At 41.7% G+C, this 21737-nt stretch overlaps 1 protein-coding gene across 3 annotated transcripts in view; it reads right to left on the bottom strand.

Annotated features, from left to right (window-relative positions):
* BCLAF3 (BCLAF1 and THRAP3 family member 3) overlaps positions 1-18410 on the bottom strand; it is a 34380-nt gene extending 15970 nt beyond the window's left edge. For all 3 annotated transcript variants that reach the window (XR_005562268.1, XM_027738329.2, XM_027738328.2), the window contains exons 1-10: positions 18305-18410; positions 14059-14183; positions 10201-10272; positions 7648-8226; positions 6639-7304; positions 4162-4340; positions 3389-3503; positions 3130-3193; positions 2206-2324; positions 257-371 (exon numbers count right to left, since the gene is read on the bottom strand). Coding sequence is in view for 2 of the 3 variants with exons in the window: in XM_027738329.2 (XP_027594130.1) it covers positions 257-371; positions 2206-2324; positions 3130-3193; positions 3389-3503; positions 4162-4340; positions 6639-7304; positions 7648-8226; positions 10201-10241 (1878 nt within the window). In the remaining variant the exon portion in view is untranslated. The remainder of the gene's footprint in view (positions 1-256; positions 372-2205; positions 2325-3129; positions 3194-3388; positions 3504-4161; positions 4341-6638; positions 7305-7647; positions 8227-10200; positions 10273-14058; positions 14184-18304) is intronic.
* Between the last annotated feature and the right edge of the window lie 3327 nt (positions 18411-21737).

Here is a 21737-nt window from a genome sequence, read left to right as displayed (position 1 = left end):
TTTACAGAAAGAAAAACAGTGGTAGCAAAGTATTTTTAGCTCACTTGTATTAATTTCTGCTCCAACAAATACCTGAGGAAGTACTCTTGCACTAGGGCTGTGAAATTATGAGTATTTTTATTGTTGAGCGCAGATGGAAGATATTTAAAAGGGCAAGACAGAGATTGTTAAATTTACAGCAGCACAGACAATTCAGCAAAAAAAATGAATTATACATCAACAGTGCGGAAGCTACTATTTCTATATTTAGACTTACCAGATGAGGTCTCCCAATAAATTTCCTGAAAGCTGGCTTAATGAACCTCATAGGCTTTTGGAAGCCATCAAGTTGAGAGGTTTGTAACTTTGAAAGACTGCAGCTTTGCTGGTTCCTGATGCATATGAGAGAAAGAGGGAAAGAGAAAGAACAGTAAACATGTTAAGCCATGGCACGTCAACACCCTGTATTTTAAATTAGTTTATTCTGGCAACTGTATCACAAATGCAGAGTGGCAGTTTTTAAGTAATTTTTTTCCTAGGATATTCGAAAAATTACTAGTCTAGGCTCAAATTTCATAGAATTATATAGCAATGTGTATTCTTTTATGCAATGACAAATTAGCAGAGATGCTCTGCTTCCTGAAATTCTGGCTATGAAAGTCAGGTTTCCCCCGGCCCAGCCCTCTCGGCGGGTCACTGCTGCCCTCCACTGGTGGAAACGCTTTTTGCACTTCAGTATCTTCACACACTAGAGTTGTAAAGTTGTAGAGAACTTGCCATTTCATGACATCCCCAATACGACAGAAGCTCAGATAAATTGCTACATACTCGTTTCATCCTCAGCAAGCAGTTTATTCTGGATTTGAACTTTTGCTTGCTTGTTTTTATGGCATTTCGTTGTTCTGTTTTTTTCCTTTTTTACTGAGTATATTACTAGTACAGATGCATCTGTAAGTGTCTAAGTAAAACATTTACCATGAAAAGTAACCACCAGAAGTCAAAACTCATATTTTATGAAACAAACAAACAAAAAAGAGTTTACCTAGCTGGAAAATAAATTAATAAGGAAAAAATAGAGGCACACTGCACAAACTCATAGGCATCATCAGTATCTCACATGAACTGTTAAACCTCCTCAACCTCAGGAAAATTCTATGATGCCTTTACTGCCCTCAGCCTACATTACCATGACAGTATAACCCTCCTCACATCAAACTCCAGAACAGCCACACTTAGTAGAGAAATGTGCACTGCTCACTTTGAGCACATAGACAACAGATAAGCAGGACAGTAACCGTGGAAGTGGCAAAAAAGAGCAGAAAAAAAAAAGCCTTCCCAGAAAACTAGGCCAAACATACACTAAAGATACAGCCCCAGGTACGTAAAAGGCTACATGAAAACAAGTCCAGGCATTTTTTTCCTTCACTTGCTAACCTTAACTTTTTTTGTCTAAAGAACCTCAAATACAAGAAATTACTTCTGCACCTTCACAAGTCAGTTTTTCCAAATGTGTATATTGCCATTAGTTGCCTATAGACTGCATTTAAAATTAACAAAGAGTAGCACATTAAGAGCAATCTGCAAGTCATGACTACAGTGTGGATACATTTCATTATTGTGGCAATGCTTTAACCAACATTTCTGCTAACACAAGTCCCTTTCTCCAATCAAATCTCACAATATGAGAAGTGGAACAGGATGACTGAGGTTAGCAAACACCTCTGGGGCAAACACCTTTAACAAAGCTGCTGGAGGCATTCATAGCAGTAAAATGCTATTCCAGAATTCCAACTGTTCCAATTCTCCAGGAATCAGAAAAATTCCAATTATTTGTTGATATTCCACATTCCACCAGGGCAACACAATAATGTATTCATCCTAGAATGCTTTTATGAAACTACAAAATACCAAGAGAATGTTGCTATATGGCACATCAAGGAGTTTAAAAATAGTTAACCATCTTTAATTTCCTCCCCTCTTCCCATTTAGTGCTACAGTTTGGGCTTGCTTTTCCTTTTTTCCTCAGTGCAGTTTAACATCTTTCAAGGTAACACTTCATTACAGAGTAGTTTGCAATGTACGTCTGTTGAATTTCAGTCCCACTCAAACTTTTTAAGGCCAAACTACAGAAAAGAATCACAAGTGTGAACATAACTGTGTAAGGGTTCAAAAATGAACACACAAGGGAACTATAGGCTTGAGCCAACAAAATGAGTTGCTAATTACCTTGGAGTTACACCATCTACATGAAACACTCTCTCATCTTCATTCTTCAATCTCTCTTTTCTTCTCCTTTCTATATCATACCGTAGATCATTTGGATCTTCTAACACTCTTACAACGTTCTAGTTAAAAGGAAAGGTTGAAGCCAAGTTACCTGGTATGAACTAAAAACCGACCTGATTCTGTCCCTCAGGGGCAGCACCCTGTACGTAACTTTGTTAACACAGATCAACTGTCTGCACATAAGATCCACATCAACCCAGGGATCCAAAGTCTAAAACACTAACAGTTAGTCCTAAACAACTACCCTTTCTTGTGCTATATCTGCCTTTTTACAAGTTTCCAAGCAACAGTGAATGGAGCACTGGAATTCTGCATGGAGTTTCCAAGGCATAAATACTCACATAAATTTCAGTAAATCTTAAGTAGTTTTACTATCCTGAATTAAGTTGAATGTCCACACACTCGTACTACAGAAAAGAAAGACGAAGACAGAAAATCTTATGACCCCAGATGAAAGCATGGGATAAAACAGCATTCTGAGGAACTATGTGGATGTTGGGTCATTCTAACAGTAGGGTAGAAGAAACATTAAGGCTTTTTGTAATCTTAGAGGGAAAGCAAGAACCACATGTCAGTCACAGACTTAGTATTTACACTGTTTAAAATCAGACAGCAGTTCAAGCAGCAGGAATAGCCACACTCCAGCTACTCTGGAGAACACATCTGCATTTTACTCGTCAGTGAACACGGTGTACTTGCACCACTGTGACATATGTAAACATGCTCAGGTGTGCACTTTTCTCAAAACACTCAGAATTACTGGTGGTCTTCAAAGCATGTAAAAATTATGTACCAATAAAAATGTTGTTTACACATATAACATTTTAACTTACTGTTTGCCAAAAAGTTAAGCTATCAAGATACCTGGGGAGATTCAGATGGCACAGCTCGTTTGTTCTGAAGTTCTGCTAGAGACATGTCAATTCTCCTGGAACACAAAAATATTACATAAAAAAAATGCTATCACTATAAAAGCAAAAGCATTACTGACCAACTACAGAATGCTTTAAAGAATATGGGCAGGTGGGTTAGTCAGGGAATAGAAACACTTCACGTTGTGTAAAGTCTGCTGAAGATTAATTACTTAATGTAAATAAATTAAGACAGAAAGTTCAATCATTACCTATGAATTTCTGGATCCAAATGTATTTTCACTTCATTTGTATTTGTACTTGGTTTATCCTGAATTTTTGAGAACCGTTCATGTAGAGTTATGTCAGAAGATGCAAAATAATTTGCTGTGAATAGATATTAAATACAAGAATGTTATTCGTTGTATTTGAAATGCACAGTGGGAAAATCTATCTTTTAAAAGATTAACCCTTAAGGATACCATGACAACTTTACTGAAATGAAATTTCAAACTATTTCCACTTTCAGTTAAACATTCACAAATGAAAGATCAGGCCAGCCCTACTTAGACGTTCTTCTTATTTAGTAAGATTAAACTCAATAGAAAGTTAACTAATCGGCAGCTCTATGACGGTACTACTCAAATTACTAGAATCTATAACATTCAACACTGAACACCATGCAGCAATCTGAACACTAATCTGAAAAATTAAAGAAACCACATATAACTAGAAAATTGTGGCTACAGCAAAACTTCTTTTTTTTTTCTTGTTTCCTAAATCAGCAGGTTACTCTCATGTACTAGTATAAAATCTTTTTGACCCTAACACTCTACAATAATGCCTCAGTTAAGGTCTGAGACCTTCTTACAGCCATTCTCCACCCAGCTACTTTAAATCCTCAACCTACATTTTCCTTACACAACAGAATGAAGCCAAAGGCAAATGCCTGAATTTAAAAGGACATCACATCCAAACCATTAGATTTGTGTTTAATAATCATATATACATAAACACATACATATATTCCAAATATTACAGCCACCTTTAACTTGATGAATAATTGTGATTATTTCCTGAGTAAATTCTTTTGATGGGTCCTTTTCGACATTTTGTGTTACAGATTCCATGTGCTCAAACACAGGATGAAAATTCTCATTTTTTCTGCCAACAGCAGCCAGATCATGGGATATCTGTCTCTCTGTAGTATGACTGGAAGCAGTCCTAGAACAAAAAGTTATAGTGAATTATTTTAAAGTTAATATCTACATCTGAAAACTTGAAATAGACAAGTAGAACAAAACAATCGATTAAGAAGTTCATTTTAGGAATAAATGAGATGAAACAAAAAATCTCATTTTGTTCCTTTTTTTAATTAAAAAACTCATAAGGAAGAAAATTTCTTAATAAAATACTTCACTCTCAGGAATCTCTGTTTCCGTGAAGTACGAAGTACAAAATTTGTGAATTTTAAACTTAATTCAACTAGATTATCAAATATAGGCAAATGAAGATCCTGACATATCTCTTTAGTATAATTCTGGAAGGCAATTATGCCCATGTCTTTGTTTATAAGGAGCTCTAGGCAATTTTTCAAGAACAGTTTAGAGATAAAAAAAATCTCACATCTTTGGGAACTGAATCATCACTTGAACGCAGTGAAACAGCAGCAAAACTGCTCCAGGAGCAGTGTGTGAATTTAAGAACATGTTTAGCATCTTTTTGTAAATTTTTACTCATTCTAAATGAGTTTACACCCCAAATGGTTGCCCTGCTGCTTAAACATTATTTTGGCAAGAAAGCCAACACTTCAAAAATCCTGCTGTTCTTGTTGCAAGGAAAATGCTTGTCATTCCAAAAGATATGTTGAGGACTCAGAGTCCATGTAAAAGCTTTTAGGATGAAGACTGTTAATTGTGCATTCTGCAAAGTGATTTTGTGCCTGCCCATCCTGTACAAGCAGCATATAAGACTAGAGTTCCATACAAAAATTGTATTAGAAATAGCCTCTAGCAGGTGCCAGAAATCATCTATCTGCCCCCAGTAAACTGGAAATAAATGCAGGTAAGAGGGAATCCAAGCAACCTCAGTTGTAGATGATTTGAATTATCTACCTGCTCCCCAGCTTTATAAGAAACTATTCTTCTTGGCTCAGTCATTTCAAGTCGAGTGTCTCTTAAATGCCTAAAGTAGGCAGCATGAACATTCCCTTTCATCAGCTTCCGTAAATCTGGTGTTCTTATCTTTAAAAAATAAAATACTTAGGACTTTTGGCTGCAGAAGCAAACCTTCCACACATAAAATTAACTGTAATCAATGTAGTAGTTTCTTTAGTCTGCAAACAATTACCATGTCCATTGTGCGTCAAAAACAGCAGCAAGAGGCTACTCGACATGGGAATTGTCCTGTGGGCTTGCAACAAAACCCAACAACAATCTTCCTCTCCTTATCATCCAGGAAGTTAAATGCTTGTCCTGGCCTGAGGGTGGGAGTGGGCAATACTCTATTTTCCTTCCCTCAGTCTTTAATATTAGCCCCATATGTGCAGTAACTTGTCTTTGTAACCCTCCACTGTATTACATATTTCTGAAATAGTGGGAAGGGAAAAAAAAAAAAAATCTGTACAGATGTTTTATTTGGGACAAGAGGCAGAATACTTTTAAAATGAAGGCTGATAATTTTGGAAAGGAAGGTAATTTCTTCCAAAAGCAATTAGTATCAATATAAGACGTTCTGGTCTGCAATAGCAAGGCAACAAACCAGAAAAAACCTGCAAAAAAATCTAACAAAACCAAGCTGCTTACTCTCTACCACATATTCATCACCTAAAATCTCATAACATTACTTCTTTTTTTTTCCATTTCAGCTAGCATTGGGAATGCTAAATGCAACCACAAGTATTACATGGAAGATAGACAGAAGCAGACTCTACTGCTTTTCAGTTCTGATGCCTCAACAGGTTGCCACTTTTTCAGAAAAATAAGCGACGACTCAGGGATCTCTCATTTTTGACAGCTTTACTGACCTTGAGATCTTGAACATCTGAATACATGCTTGAGATTTATGCAATTTAAAGATTATCTGACTTTCAGAAAAACTTTTCACTCAGTCAAAAAAATGCCATCATATTTCAGAACAAAACATAGGACTAGGCTTTTCTGCCTTTGGCATTTTGTTTGGGGTTTTGTTTTTAAATAAAAGTAGCATATTTACTGATCATAACCAACTTGTAACTACAGGTTTGTATCAGGCATATCTGCTCTTTCCACTTCCTACACCTCCATGAAATGAACTAGAGAATTTTTGTTGTTTGGTTTGTTTGTTGGTTGGTTTTGTTTGTCTTTAATAGAGGTTTTAATAGGTAACTTTTCAGTCTGAGCAAGTTACCATTTTAAAAGAAATAAAACTAAAAAAGTACAATCATACTTTGTCCTGTTACCTCCTAAAGAAACCACGCTTTCCTCCAATACCCATAAACCATAAAGAGAGCAGAAGAAAGAAGAGGTGAGGGGAAACCAATACCTGTACTTGGTCACCGTTTTCTTCAGATCCACTTTGATTGTGAGATGTTCCCTCATACAGTTGACATCTGACACTTTCACATCTGAAACAGTATGACTCGAATCACACTGGCTATTGGAGGAATCTACGTTTTTCCTTAATTCCCCGTCCTTCCTTACTCTTTCATTCGGTTTGTTTTTAAAAGATCTCGGCTCAACATCCGTTTTGGAAGAGTTAACACAAGCATCACAGCCCTTCTTTGAGCTATATTTAACAGGTACTTCGACGTGTCCTTCTTCAGTCCGCCTCGCTCTTCCACCACTAAAGTACTCTGACTCTTTGCTATTCCGGGCACCCTTAGAAGAACTGTATTTCTGGTCCTCCTGCTTCACGTACTTCTGAGCTCTATCGCCTGGAAAAGGCTTTTCCCCCTCCGGATGCCTGCGCCGGTTGTGATTGTACTCATAGGCTATCTTTGGGACAGAACCCCCCACGTACTCCCTTTCAGCCGACCGGTGGGACTGGGCACCCGGGTATCTTTGCTCCTCCTTTTCTTGGTAGGGTGGAAAAGAACGTTCTTGCTTCCACTTGGAATTTCTTGCTACGTCTCCACAGTCATACCTCTCCATTTCCTTAGCCCTTTTAGACGTGTGCCCATATTCTCTGTAATCGTGATCTTCAGGATACCTGTGTTGACATAAAGCAATTTACACTTGCACTAGAGAAGAAAGCGAGAACTTATACGTGCAGAATGTTGGACAGCAGAATGCGTGGCAAGTTAACCCAAAATCCCTCACGCCAAGGTACAGATGTGCAGGGGCTCTTAAGAGGGAAATATTATCCTCTCATACTACAGCCAGCAACACGATTTACTTAAAAGACAAATACTTCACTACTACCAGTCGCCCATAATTAAACTACAAAGTGGCCAACGTGTTTCAAGGTGGATATCTTCAACTATAATGAAAACAGACTTTCACTTGAGGCTTTACACCACAATACCCAGGGTTTAATTATTTTATTCCTATACCTCTTCTGTAAAGAGCTCCTTGCCGTGAATTCATCAGAAACTCTTCTGGGTGATTGACCATACTTCTCTTCATGTAACCTCTGGTGCCTCAAGTCATCTTCATGCCATTTTCTTTCAAGTTTACATGAAGACCCTAATGGTCTATGAAAAGGCTTCATTCCTTTTTCATTTCCAGTGACTTTGTAGTGATCAAACACATATCTGTCCTCCATTTTGTGTGGGTAAAATGGACGATCATGCTCTTTATAAGGTATTTCCGAGTATTTTGGTGGTAACTGGCATCTCCTATTGCTTTCAGTTCTTTCAGATGAATGTGTTCTGTAGGGCTTATGACTGTAAGCATCTTCCATGGGAATTCTTTTCAGGTTTGGTGAAGGTGACCTACGTTCATATATTCTCTGGTGGTTATTTCCATGAGGTGCAAACCTGGAATTGCTTTGTCCGTATTTTTCATCTTCTGTTCTCCAAGGCATAGGCTTCTTTGGGTCCTTACGAAAGCTTTTATATTCACAGTCATAATTAATATGAGCATGCCTTTGCCTATGATGCTCTGGACTCCTAAATGCTGGAGATAAGGACCTAGAGCAAAAATAAAATCCACTTTCAGTAGTCCATAAAATTGAATCATCTTCTTAATGAGAACATCTATTCCCTAAGGAAGTAGAGTTTAGTACACAATTTTAATCAACTTGTAAAAAAATTAAACCAAAGATATTCAAAGTGACATTTTCCCAGCTAAAGCAGCAAGCTTACTTTTACTCTGTTGAAAGATTTCATAGGAAAAATACCCACTCAAAATAGTAGTAAGTCAATCATTTTTGTCTCTTCAAAGTTTTTAATTTAAAACTTAAAATAATCTCACATATATGAAGTTTCCACTACATTGAAAACAACTGTTAAACGTATTTTCACACTTCTCAAGCATTTCCTTATCTTTTTCAGTGCCAAAAGAAAAAAGAAGGAAAACCAGCATATTAAGAAATTTAAGAAGAGGAAAAATGCCTTTTCAGGTTTTCTTTGCATGTCAAAACAACCCCCAAAGCTTACTGAAGACATTATAAAATATTCTATTTAAAATGTCATACAGGTAGGCTTTTTCTTACAGAAAAGACTGAATTTGAAGAAAATGCTTAGGTCTTTTTGAATAATTGTATGTACATGTTCACACATGCACACATATGCACTTCCACACTTACTGCAGCTTTTGCTATTAAAGATTCAATTGCATCACTGTGCTTTGCATTTTCACCTACACTTACAAAACCAAGGGCAACCTGTTAGGTTTTAGCCAAAACCTGCTTAAATAAAGAAAAAGCAGCACAAGCCATTAGCAAGAACCAGAAAGCAACCCCAGACATAACAGTTCTGCCTGTATTCAAACATTCACTGCACTCTCTCAACACACTCTTTAATGAAAACATCAAAAAATGCAAGTAGGAAAAAAAAAAAAAAAATCAAGGCAGTCACTTCCTTTGTACACCTATTGCAAACGTACAGTTTGGCAGAACTGTTTGCTCCATTTCTGCAAATGAGTTCAGATTCAGAACCACAGATCTTCCTAAAAACATAATGGCTGACTTCCAATAGCACCCGTACTGCGGCTGCTGTCCCATGTTGGTCTGGTTATGGCTTGCATTTTAATGAGAGCTGGGGCATTCCTCCCTGCTCTTACTCAAAGGACATATTCACAACTATCAATCTAGTATAGACATGGATAGGGTTTCTCTTTTTAAAAAGAAAGAAACTAATTAAAAAACCCACACATTTTTCTGTGTTATCCAAACTCTCCTTGTCTTGTTCATCACAATTTAGTCTCTTATTCATCACAACTTAGACTGTTCCTAAAACCAGCAGAAAAGGACTTCTGAGCTCTCAAAAGCTTAAATTGTATTCGAGCCTCCTAGTTTTAGCACCTTGAATTTGCACTGCAAGCCTTAAAAATTAGGCAGGTAACTAACAGCATGAAGTAAGCTGGATGTTATTCTGGTGACAACATCAGTAACACATGCTACTAGGCTAATGTCCAAGGAGAAGGGCACTGACTCCCATGTTTCCAGTTTGTGTTATGCTGCAAGGTATGTTTGACTCTGCTAAAGATCAGTTTGCAGCTGAGCCCCCAAACCTCAGAAAGCTCAAAGTGTTGGACAAAGAAGTTTTTAAAAAAAAAAAAAACTAATAATTTTTTTTAGCAGTCCCTCCCTGTAAACCAAGAGCAAGTTACAGACATTTAAATGCACAAGGTAGTGCTTGAGTAAAAATAACCTTAAATAGTTTGGTGCTTCGATTTTGTGCTTAACGTAGTTCTAAATCCCAAAATATGGAAGGTGAACAAGGTTCTTGGCAGACTGCAAAAACTTAACACCTCCAGTTTAAAAAAAATCATCATAATGAAACGGTGAGCTGGGAAAAAATTGCAGAGGGTGTTCAGTTTGGAAAATAAATTATAATTTACAAAATATACTTTACAAATTGCAATTCAGCATGTAATATTCAGGTCCTACTTACAAATCCTTATAGAGCCCACATTTCAGAACACAAGTTATGGGTATTTACCTTGGTTTCCATCGTGGTGATCTTGATCTAGATCTTGTCATCTTCTCTCACGTGCTTATGAGTTTCTTGAAGCTGTAAAAATGATATCATTTACTAGTTTGATTACAAATTGCAACAGGAACAGTTGTTTTTAACAAGCATAGTATTAGATTCTTCAAAGTTTGGGTGAGACATATTTTTATGATGTTTTACTTAAAAGGTAAACCTCTAATACCCATTTTCAGGCAAGTAGCTTTCTTTTCCTAATTGCTTATTTTATTTGCTTTATAAAGATTTACATATTTTATCATTGTTCCATTTTTCTTGCCATCTATTCACCCTACTTTTAAATGTTAATAAACTCATAAGCAAACTGCAACAACTGAAAAATTGTTGTAGTTGTTAGTATGTGTTGAATGCTGTAGACGATAGAGGAGAAACACTTTAAAAATCAAATTTGTGAAAAAAAGTGTTTTTGCATCAAGTTATATTCTGAATTCCATATATATTGAATTTCAAATTTGTAATATACGCCAATATTTTTACATGGTTACAGACCTCTTGTAAGCTTTAACTGCTCCATCAAATCTTAACTGCTAGATCATCACATATTTCATCCAAATAAAACCAGATTAAAAAAGGTCACTTTTCATTTATAAACTTCACCTGCTAATAACCTACTACCTGGACACACATTTAAATATACTATGGATGCACTACGACAAAGTGCTGCTCCTGACTCCTGAAAGTAGCTCTGGGCATCCCTTCTCATAATAGTTACAGATGAATGAGAAAAATATCAGTGTAATCTACCCTTTTAGGTCTTCTTTGCAAAAAGATATTAGGACCTTGGAAAACAAGTGATGAAAGTATATACCAACTCACCAGTAATGCGACTGGTGAAAAGAAACGAAATCATTATTCATTATTGAGCAAATACAAAGGATTAAAGCAGAGTGAAATTATTGGCTAACTGGTTAAAAACTGGAATTTGGACCACATACTCATGCCTTCTAATTGCCACAAGATGCTGTAAAGGGCAGAAATATAAATAGACAGAAAAGCAGGTCCATCAACAGCTCTAAAATTAATGAACAACCAATCACTGGAAAATGAAGGAAAACGCCCAGGTCAATGTCACTCTCTAAGTGCTCTGGTATTTGCTGTAATTATTTGCTCAGACACTCATGGAGACAGAAAACTAGTCTGAGCTGGCCAAGTATGGCCTTTTTGATACTCCCAGTGTTCAAATAATTTCTTTAACTAAATCTTTTACCTGAAAAACTGAAATTGAAAGGGGAGAAGCAAGCTTTAAGGCACTACCTGAAGTATTGTGCACCCACATCTGACCCAGTGCCTCACACATCCCACCCACCCCATCCCACTAGCTGGTCAAATAAAGTATCACTCCTTGCTATATTTGATTTTTTTAGTATGAATAGCTCATGGCTGAAAAAACAGTATCTCAAGAGAAGAACGTACAGCATACTTCTGCTGCCTACCCCACAGGTCGATGTTAGACAAGTCACCTCCTATATTTCAGAGTGATTCTAGAAAGTTCTCACTAAGTTGCACAATAAGCTAACCAGACCTTTATTTGCAAGACACACCATTAGCTTAGTCCTGAAGAAAAACCTCCGGAATTTATTTTTCAAAAATCTCAAAACTCTCCTGTGCACCATGAGGGTATTTGCTCCACAATGAATCATTCCATGTGATAAAGCACAAAGTTGTAAGCGTCACAAGGGATAGTGAAGCAAATAAAAATCCAATCCCAAAGTACCACAAGGACAAAATACAGTATTTGTTCCCTGGACAAAATACTTGTTCCCTGAACTTTGAATTATGAAGTTATCCCTGCCTCATAGATCCTAAAGGCATATATCTGAGGACTGCATAGCATGAATTAACTTCAGGCCCTTTACTTACTTGAACATCATGCTGACCAAAGTTAAATATGATGCTCCGATGCCAGTATTCATTAAATATTATTTTTCAAAGAAAAGTAATACTGTGACAAAAATGCTTGCCTGTTTTTCACCCATAAAAACACACCTTACAAAACAAAATAGTATTTCAGAAACCAAAAACCACGCTCCCTGGTTAACACATTTCAAAACATGGTGTGTGTCCTGCAAGCTTTAAAGATTCACTACTACCCTCTCTTCTAGTAAACTTTTAAAGGTGACAGCGTTTTATGTGCTGATTGAATTATTTCTTTATATCTTCCCTTCAGTTCTGAAATTTATTCTTCATTTTCAAGTGAATGAAAAGACTAAAACACCATTAAACCCCACCCAACCATTGGTACAGAACCTGATCTGCCAGACTGATCCAGGTAGAAACTGAACATACATAACGAGCAATTCCTTATTCTTTCGAGACTGGCTAAACAATTGTACCTAAAAGCGTGAGAAGTACTGTGACAGCATGTCCTAGATCTTGCCTTAGGATAAGGAGGACTGCTGTAATTTCCAATGAAGACACTCCTTCTGTTTAATGGAAAGAAGTGTTCATTTGTTTCAATGCACCTCCTCAAAAATGACCACACAATATGATTTCCTCACAGAGAAACACCATACAAAGGCAGCAGACACTCGACCGCAACCAAGACTCCCCACGTAACACCAGAATCACAAATTAATCTATACAGCATTTGTACACCCATTGCTAAATCCAGGTTTAAATCACCTCAACTAGACCAGCAATATGGTTCCATACCAAAAGCAAGGTTTTTGTAGGATAGTACTGAGTAGCAAGCCTGTCTATAGCAGAATTACTTGAATTAAGTGAAGGCCCTACAGTTTCTGAGTCAGCATCCAGGTGCTTCTGAAAAGCCAGGTCATGTTGGACCAGAGATGCCAGGACCTGGCTGCTCTGGGCTCTGAATTTCAAGACCTTCTGCTGTGCTTTGTGAGATGCTGTCACTATGAAAACATGAAGAACTAGTTTTTTTTAACTAAAAAGCATTATTAAGTTCATAGTGCTGCTTGTGTTTGCTGTGTTACAACAATAAGTGACTTATTGGGGGAGTTATCAGTAACTGTGCTTAGACAGTTTTTAAATATTAATGGGAATCTCACCTTTTAGTTTCTTTCCCTTGACTTTTGGAATTGATATCAGACAACTTCCCTCTCAGGAGAAATGGCCTCAAGCCTGCTGCCAGCTCTCTTTGATTCCATCCTTGAGAGATCAGTGCTTTGACAAGCACAAAATTCTTGTAGTATGTATCTACTACAAACCTGAAAGGAGTATCTTGAGACAAGGAACTCAAAACCAACTGTACGAAATGTGCCAACTTGAACACATGTTCTTTCAGAAAGGCTATAAATTTTTACCAAGGTGCTCTCCTGAAAGAACAATCTTCAACCTCCTTGACATTCTCCAGCAGAAACACAAGAAATCACAAGTGACTAAATGACTGCAGTCATCTAGCTGAACAGAGGGGAACTGGAGCTCTTCTTAATGCAAAGAGCCCCACATCAGCAAGCCTCAAAGAGCTAAAACCCTGCAGATACACCACAGACACAGGAGAAGCAGTTAACTCTCCTGTAAAAACTTATAAATGTACAGACTGCTTTACATGCCTTTTTGATGCCTTCTATCATCTAGAACAGATCATGGAAGAAACTCTATTTAGGACACACAGAGGGCAGATCAATACCAACAGTGCTCATCACCAGGGAGCTGCTGTTCAGTGCCATGTCACCTCCAGTGAAGGGAGATGTCATTCCTCACCCCTCTGGGAGGGATTGCCTGGCCACCATTGCCACTGACTCGCAAACCCTTTAGAGGAGAGGGATAAGCAAGTCTCTCATAAGCTGGGTCCCACAGCTGACAGGAAGACAGACACTGACTCTTGCTGCAAAAACTACCCACCTCACTATTCTCTCACTTTGCCCAAATAGATAAGGAGCAGCTCCAAGCTTTCCATTGACTGTCTTCTAGGCAGGGATCAATCGGAAGCTGCAAGGGACACGCCAAAGTCTGTATTGCTGCAGTGTCTGTCAAGAAAGAAAAACCAGGAATTGATACTCAATATCAGGACAACCAAGTCTTTGACAGAAACACAGTCAAAACCCCAGCTGCAAACCACACATAAAAAAAAAAAAGAAAAAAAAAAAGGAAATACCTTAAAGTCTGCAATTCAGAAAGCCATTTACACTGTCATTAAGTGAAAACCGTAGAAGTGGCAACTTCTCCAGTAGGTAGGTTATAATACCTGATGCAAAGGCTGTCCCAGCAGTGCCCACCCCAGACACTATCCAAGCAGAACACAAGCCTGGCACGTTCTTGCCTATTCAGCTTCCAGGCAAACCTTATAATCTCCAACAGCAAATGCCCAGGAAAGAGTGCAAAACCAGAGAAATACCTCCCAACCTACCAGTCTCAATGTTTCTCAACCTGCAACGGGACTTTTAAAAAGTCAAGGCTTCTCAGACTGGCTTCAGTACCATAACCACAGGCAGAGGTTTCCAGTGCTGTGCTAGGCCATGCATACACCCATTTCTCCGTGAGCTTTCCACTAAACACCTTTGATCTCAAAACCACAGCTCCCAAATGGTTGGAGGGGTTGGAGAAAGGATGTCACCAGCTGTGCATCACAAGCCTGGCCCGTGCTCCAACATCACTGCACCAGCACCAGAGAGGTGCCTGGAGCCCAGTTACAGCTCTGCTGTAACTCAGTCATGGAGGTGACTCCCATCTCAAGGCACATCACCTGAGGGAAGGACATATGTGACAGGTTTGAAAACTATGAGCTAGAATAGCTGTTTAAGTCAAGGACACACACTCAGCTGAGGCAAATGAAATTCAGCTGAGGGATTTCTAAACCATTCCCTCTTTTAGACAACACAGCAAGTAGAAGATCAATGCAAGTGACTGAGATCCAAATTTCCATCCTCAGTTTTCTTATAGCTCTCCTATATTCAACAACTGCTCTTTTTGATTACAGATCCCTCCTCCTGGACTTTTATCACTCTCAGAGCACCTTCCACATCTCTGAGGTTATGTTTTGAATCTCCACAATATTTTGTAGCAGGTCTGGTAGCACCACCCCCAGGCCACTGCTGTCTCACAGACTAAATCCTCACCACCAACACTACCAAGAAGATGATCCCCTTTTTTTTTTTTTAAACCACTTTCATTTTTCCTTTTCAGTGCCATGCCATATTTATCAGATTTCCAGACCTGGCCCACAGCACCTCCCCAGACAGCTGTGGCAGAGCAGCTGGGAATGGTGTGCAACCATGGCAGGAGGCAGCACCCTGAGTCCACACTACTGCCCAGTGTGTCACAACCCAAGGAGCGCAGCGAGCCCCAATGCTCCAGTTTGTCTGCTGAGACACTTGGCCTCCCCAGCACCAGAAGCATCCCTCCAACCTACCAAAACCACACCACTCCTTCTCAGCTTTGTCATTTTTCTTTGGCACAAGCCAGGGAAGGCAGGCTTTATACAGCTTGTATCCTAGTGCCAAGGATTGTTAACAGACAACCAAGCCTCACATTAGCAAGGTAACTGTGCCATGCAGGGGCAGCATGTGGGAATCACTCTCTTTTGCTTGCTACACAAAATGGATAAGAGATATAAAAATTATTGACAGTAGGATGAAGACCTACGACAGAAAGTACAGGCTTAGCTGAAGCATACAGAATTTCCTGATGGACCATTAAACAAATTTTAAGTTATTCCTTGGAATACATAGAAAGTATTCCCCTGTGCCTGCATATTTGAGCAAAAGAATAAAAATAACTAAGTCTACTGAACATGTAACTTCTCAGCGTGTTCTCATTTAAAAGCAACCCGTTTAATGACACCAGTTCGCAAGCGATGCCTCACCTTTGCAGAAAAACAGATTACAATGCCAACTTGGAAGGACTAAGCAGGATAAATCTGTGTCACATAATAAGTGAGGTATTACACTCTCAAATAAACTTTTTTTTTTACACAAAGAAAGCACAACCCATACATATATTATTGAGCCATTCCTATAACGTGTTGAATTAGGGGCCTTTAACACCTGTCCACTACAGTGTCAAATGTCACAGCACCATCCCCAGCCACTTCTGCCTACCACTTTCTAAGGGGACACCAGAAGCATGTCATAGTCCCAGAGACAAACCACCACAACTTCCTGTCTACCGAAAGCTCTCCAACACATACAAACCACGATGAAAACCTTTGCTTTTTCACCTTAGGTCAAAAAACCACTGGGAAACTAAAATAAGACCCTTATTTTTTCAGAATCAGAGATGCCACACAGCAACATTACCAGGAGGCTGGGAAGCCCAGGCTGCCTCCTCCAGTCACATCAGAGAAATGAACCCTTGCTGGAAGACTCCCAACATGTTTCCTCCCTTCCCTGCAGACAGCGAGCGCCTGCTGCCACCTGAGAGGAAAAGCAAACCTAACTCTGTGCAACCACATCGCTCACCAGCTTGCTGCAACACCAACCCAGCCTCTGTCACCTCCTTGTGAACACCCACAAGCCAAGACTGCACCGAAATCAAGCCCAGCTCATCCCAGCGCAGGCGGATGGAGAGTTGGTTTGATCACTCTTACAAAAGCAGTGGCAGAAATACCAGTTATTTTGCTGAAGGCAGATGTGGAGGAGTGCATGGACACTCAAGACTGACAGCTGTTTATCAGGATAACAGGGTGTGCCTCTAGAGGAAGTTAATTAATTCAGTTCACCTCATCAACACCAGCAGTAGGAAAAAAATGAAAAGGGAAAAATCCTCATAGCTTCTGATAAATCTTTCAGAGTATAAATATGAAAATAAGGGGAAAGACTTAGTCATCTGTGTTCTCTGCACCTCTCTGCCCAGCCCCGTGTCAGGCTGCCACAACATAACATCCATCAGCAGAGATCCTTCCATGCCTTTTGCATATTTCTTCCCCTCCCTTCCTGGCATTCCCTTCCATACTCTTCCTCCAGCCATCCACACCCAGCAAGACTTTCATGAAACATTCACTTTTCCTTGAGGCCCACAAACACGCAAGGTAAGCAGCTAATTAAAATCTCCCAGCAATTTGAGTAGCCTTTGTTTTAAACCCTTGTAACTCAGGAACCTAAACTATATTTATAAGTGACTTGAGGCATTTAAGAATGGCAGTAAAAATTAGGTATTGCTGTCCTGGATGGAGTTGAGCCAAGTGAGTAGACTGCTATCACTGATTCCTCATGAGACACTACTGCACCCCAGAGCTGCATGAATAACTGTGCATAATGAACTAAACCAATCAAAGAAGTATAAAAAAACCACTGATTTGGACAAATCAGCACCAAGTCATCTTGCTTTAAGCTGACTCAGTCCCGAAAATATATTAAGCTAAACCAAAGATGTGCTGAAATTGAGATGTAACTGCTATACGAAAGCTGTACTGTGTAAAGTCTTTACAATGACTTTAACTGGCATAAATCCGCGTGTGACAACATATAAATTACTGGGAACAGGGACTGCTGGTATTTATGCCTTGCTCACCTCTGAGGTGTCCTTACAGAACAGCGAGCAGCGACCTCCGCTCTGCGGTGCTGCCGGCCCTGAGGGTTCGCACCACACGGCTGTTCTGGAACAGTCATGACACGGGGGCACGGCCGACAGACCCGCGGCGACTTGTCGCCCCTGCCCTGCCCTGCGCTTTGTTCCTGCCCTCCCAAATCTCGCTGAAGGCACCGCACCACGAATACACGGGTCTGTGCACAGGGAGGCGCGGTCCGGGTGTCGCTGCCCCGGCAGACCCAAGATGGGAGCAGCACAACCCCCGCCGACCTCCAGCCCCGCAGCAACACTCCCAAAGGCAGCTCCTCCCGGGAGGAACCTCCCCCCTGCCGCCTCCCCGGAACGGGCCCTCGGTGGGCGCGGCGGGGGCGAGGGAGCCCCGCGGACCCCGGCCCGGCGGAGCCCCCGGGGCGGCTCGACCCGCCCGCTCCCCCCGCCCGCCGGGGCCGGGACTGGGGCCAGGGCCAGGCCCGGGCCGGTGCGGCGCAGGCGGCGCTGACAGGGACAATGCCCGCGGCCGCCCCGGCCCCGGCTCCCCCTGACCGCGGCACCGGCCCCCGCCCCCCTGGCCGGGCCTCACACCAGGGCCCACCGCGGCCGCGGGGCCGGTGCCCGCACTCACCGCCTGCGGGGCCGCTCCCGCCGCTGCTCCGGCCGCCGCCGCTCCGCCCCGAGCAGGTGCCTGGCGAGCAGCGGGGCGGGTCCCGGCAGCCGCACGGCCGCGGCTGCTCCGCACGGGCGCGGCGGAGAGAAAGGGCGGGAGGGGGGCGGGCGGCCCGGAAGGGGCGGGACGGGCGGGGCCGAGCGGCGGCGGCTCCGGCACCGCCCCCCGACCGCCCCTCGCGGGCCGGGGCCGCCCCCCGGGGCCCCCCGGGCCGGGCTCTGCCGCTGCTCTTCGAAGCTGTCGCGGGGCCCCACGTTCCCGGCCCCGCAGAGGACGGGGAGCCCTGGTGCTTCCCGGGGTATTGAGCTCCGAGCAGCCACGCGGCTGGAACGCCCCGTGGTAAGCAGAGCCCTGCCGTGACACCGAGGGCCAACCGTGTCCTGGGGGGCATCGGGCACAGCATCGCCAGCCGGTCGAGGGAGGGGATTGTCCTCGCTCTGCTCTGCACTGGGGTGGCCTCACCTTGAATATTGTGTGCAGTATTGAGCTATTAGAGAGCAGCCAGAGGAGGGCAACAGAGGTGGTGAAGGGTCTAGAGGGGAAACCGTTTGAGGAACGGCTGAGATCACTTGTCTTATTCAGCCTGGACGAAATCTCATCATGGTCTACAACTTCCTCGTGAGGGGAAGAGGAGGGTCAGGCACTGATCTGTTTTCTGTGGTGACCAGTGACAGGACCCGAGGGAATGACCTGAAGTTGTGTCAGGAGAGGTTTGAGTTGGATATTAGAAAAAGGTTCTTCCCCCAGAGGGTGTTTGGGCACTGGAACAGGCTCCCCAGGGAAGTGGTCACAGCACCAAGCCTGACAGAGTTCAATGAGAATTTGGACAATGCTCTCAGGCACATGATGTGATTCTCGGGGATGGTCCCGTGCAGGGCTAACGGTTGGACTCGATGATCCTCGTGGGTCCTTTCCAATTCAGAATATTCTGTATTTCTGTGACACTTCCCACCACCCCTCTAGACCAGGGAGTGGCTGCTGGCTCCTGCATGGGGCCGGGTGTGGCTGGAGCAGGGCAGGCCCAAAGTGCTGGTGGTTGCTGGGGACACCCAGCAACCTGGCTCTTTTGCTGGTCTTGGCTGTACCGTAGTGGGTCGGGCAGGAAAGGCTGGAGCAAAGCTTCCCTGAGGCTGGATGGGCTCAACTCCACAGCTGAACCCATCCCAGGTGAGGTGACCATGGCCCTCTTGTCCCATGGTGTGAGGGTCATGAGAGTGTAGGTGGTGAGCTGTAGGTGGTGCTCACCGAGGCTCTTAGCAAGTTCCTGGAGTTCCTGTCAGAGCGTGCACTGCAGGATGGCAGCGCTCTCCTTCCCTAGGAGATGGGATTCATTCCCTCGATTGCCAGTCCTGATAGCCAGCAGGCCCAACAGGTTTGGCATGAGTTTTTCCTTCAGGAGCTGTAAACAGCAGGGTCACACACTGACACAAACTGAAGTCCTTTGGAAACAGAGTATCTTTTTATGGCAGAAAAACACCCAGAAAAAGATCACGCAAACTGATGCTATCTAGATTACACTGGCATCCAAGGCTGTTGGTCAGAGATCGTGAATACTCTTTGGTGCACTGTCAGCTCAGCTCATTAATATAAATTTGATTCAGCTCAGATGCAGACACACACTTTTGGTTTAGCCAAAGCACAGAACTGAGGATGGTTTTGCATTTTTACAGTAGCTGCAGGAAGATGGGTGATACCTGATATGGTATCATTACAGGGCCTAGGCAGGCGATATCTGATCTGGTGTAAAGTTAGCCTGTCAACATTTTTTTTGTAAACAAATTAATTTAAGCCCAAAAAAGAGGCAGAGTCAGCACTCTGTTTTACACAGCCTTGACATTTTTGATCCAGCTCAGAGTCGTAGTGCTACATTTACTCTGTCATCAAACCATGGCCTAATAGGGTGAAGTTATATTCACCCTATTAGGATAAAAGTGGAGAGGAAGGGCTGCTTACTCTTGGCATCATAATTAGTCCTCTTCAAAGGGATGGTCTCAGTTTCCTTACATTCCCAGTACCAGTGTGGACTGCTGATTTTGGCTATCCTTTTGGACTTTTAACTGCTGACATCTTCCTCCCTCCTTTTATAGGACTGATCTTTTAGCAGAGCATTATCTTCAGTTCTCTATCTTCTCACCCCTGGCCCTGTTGCTGTAGGTGGGACTAAGGGATCCCTCATCACAGCCATCAGTCTGGTTGCTGTCTTTGTCTGCAGGATCCTGCTCGGTTCTTTGTGGACTAGCTCAAACACAAGGAACCCCACACAATGTCTGTATAAAATAATTTCCTGCATTCACCAAAACACTTTGAAATTCTCTTAGGAAAAACATTTAGAAGTATTTTTAAATTTAGTTGTACTGTTTTTCCAATTAAAAGGCACTGCAAAAGACTTACTGAACTGTAGGGCATAGACATACAGTGTCAAGCTGCACTAAACAACACTTGCTTCCTCTTTGCTATGTTGGCATTTTTGTTATTAGACACTTGAGATGAGAGCTTGTGAGCTCACTCACAGTGAGCTTTAGATAGAGATAGTGAGACTGAAGCAGACAAATGCTGTTAATCTGCACTTTCCCAAAGAAACTTGGTCCAGCCTGGGAGGCTCAGCCACATAATGTGCAGTACCAGTTTGGCCCAGCTCTCACAATACGTGGGATAATCACTGTATAGGCAGCCACACTTTCACTCTCAAGATTCAGAAAGTCAAACTAACAGTAAAAAAAGTTTGGTTTTATTACCTACTTCAGCTGGAGTAGTGGCTTGCCTGATCTCTGCACATGGGAGGCTACTGCTGCCCTGAAACTTGAAGCAAAAACTGGTCCAAAGCACGAAGTACAGACAACGAGCCTCTATGTATATAGGATAAACTTCTACATTACATAAATGAAGAATCATCACATTTCATTATTGACCTCTGTACTTGAAGTTGCCTCAGATGGTCTTGATCCAACATACATTTATTCTGATGGATAGCAGGATGGATACTATCCTGATGGATATTAAGGACACAAAGATCTCAGTGGTTGGGACCATGTAGTGTAAGAAAACAACAACTTAAGCACACTTTACAAGTGAAATTAATATTCAAATCAGTGCCTGTTAGTAGCTCCACAGCATCATTATTCCCCATCTCCAAATTGTGAAGGCTATTCTATTGCACAAGACTTGGCAATTACTGCTTATTAAGACTAATTATTTTAATCTATTTCCATGTTTTATTTCTAATTAAGTGTCATTAGAATAGAGAATCACTTTCATATTCCTTTAATGTTTAATTTAGTAAACATTCCCTTTGGAAAGAGCATGGCTGTGGTTTGCATGTTAAATACTTGGAAATGATGAATGGAAGTTACCTAAAATTCAAAGGCAGGAACTAGCCCTCGACAGCAGACAG

Source organism: Pipra filicauda, unplaced genomic scaffold (assembly GCF_003945595.2).
Source record: "Pipra filicauda isolate LSUMZ 115617 unplaced genomic scaffold, ASM394559v2 scaffold12_size5214236_pilon, whole genome shotgun sequence".
Lineage (NCBI taxonomy): Eukaryota > Metazoa > Chordata > Aves > Passeriformes > Pipridae > Pipra > Pipra filicauda.
The sequence above is the reverse complement of the archived record's forward strand: the minus strand, read 5'-3'. Positions and strand labels throughout refer to the sequence as shown.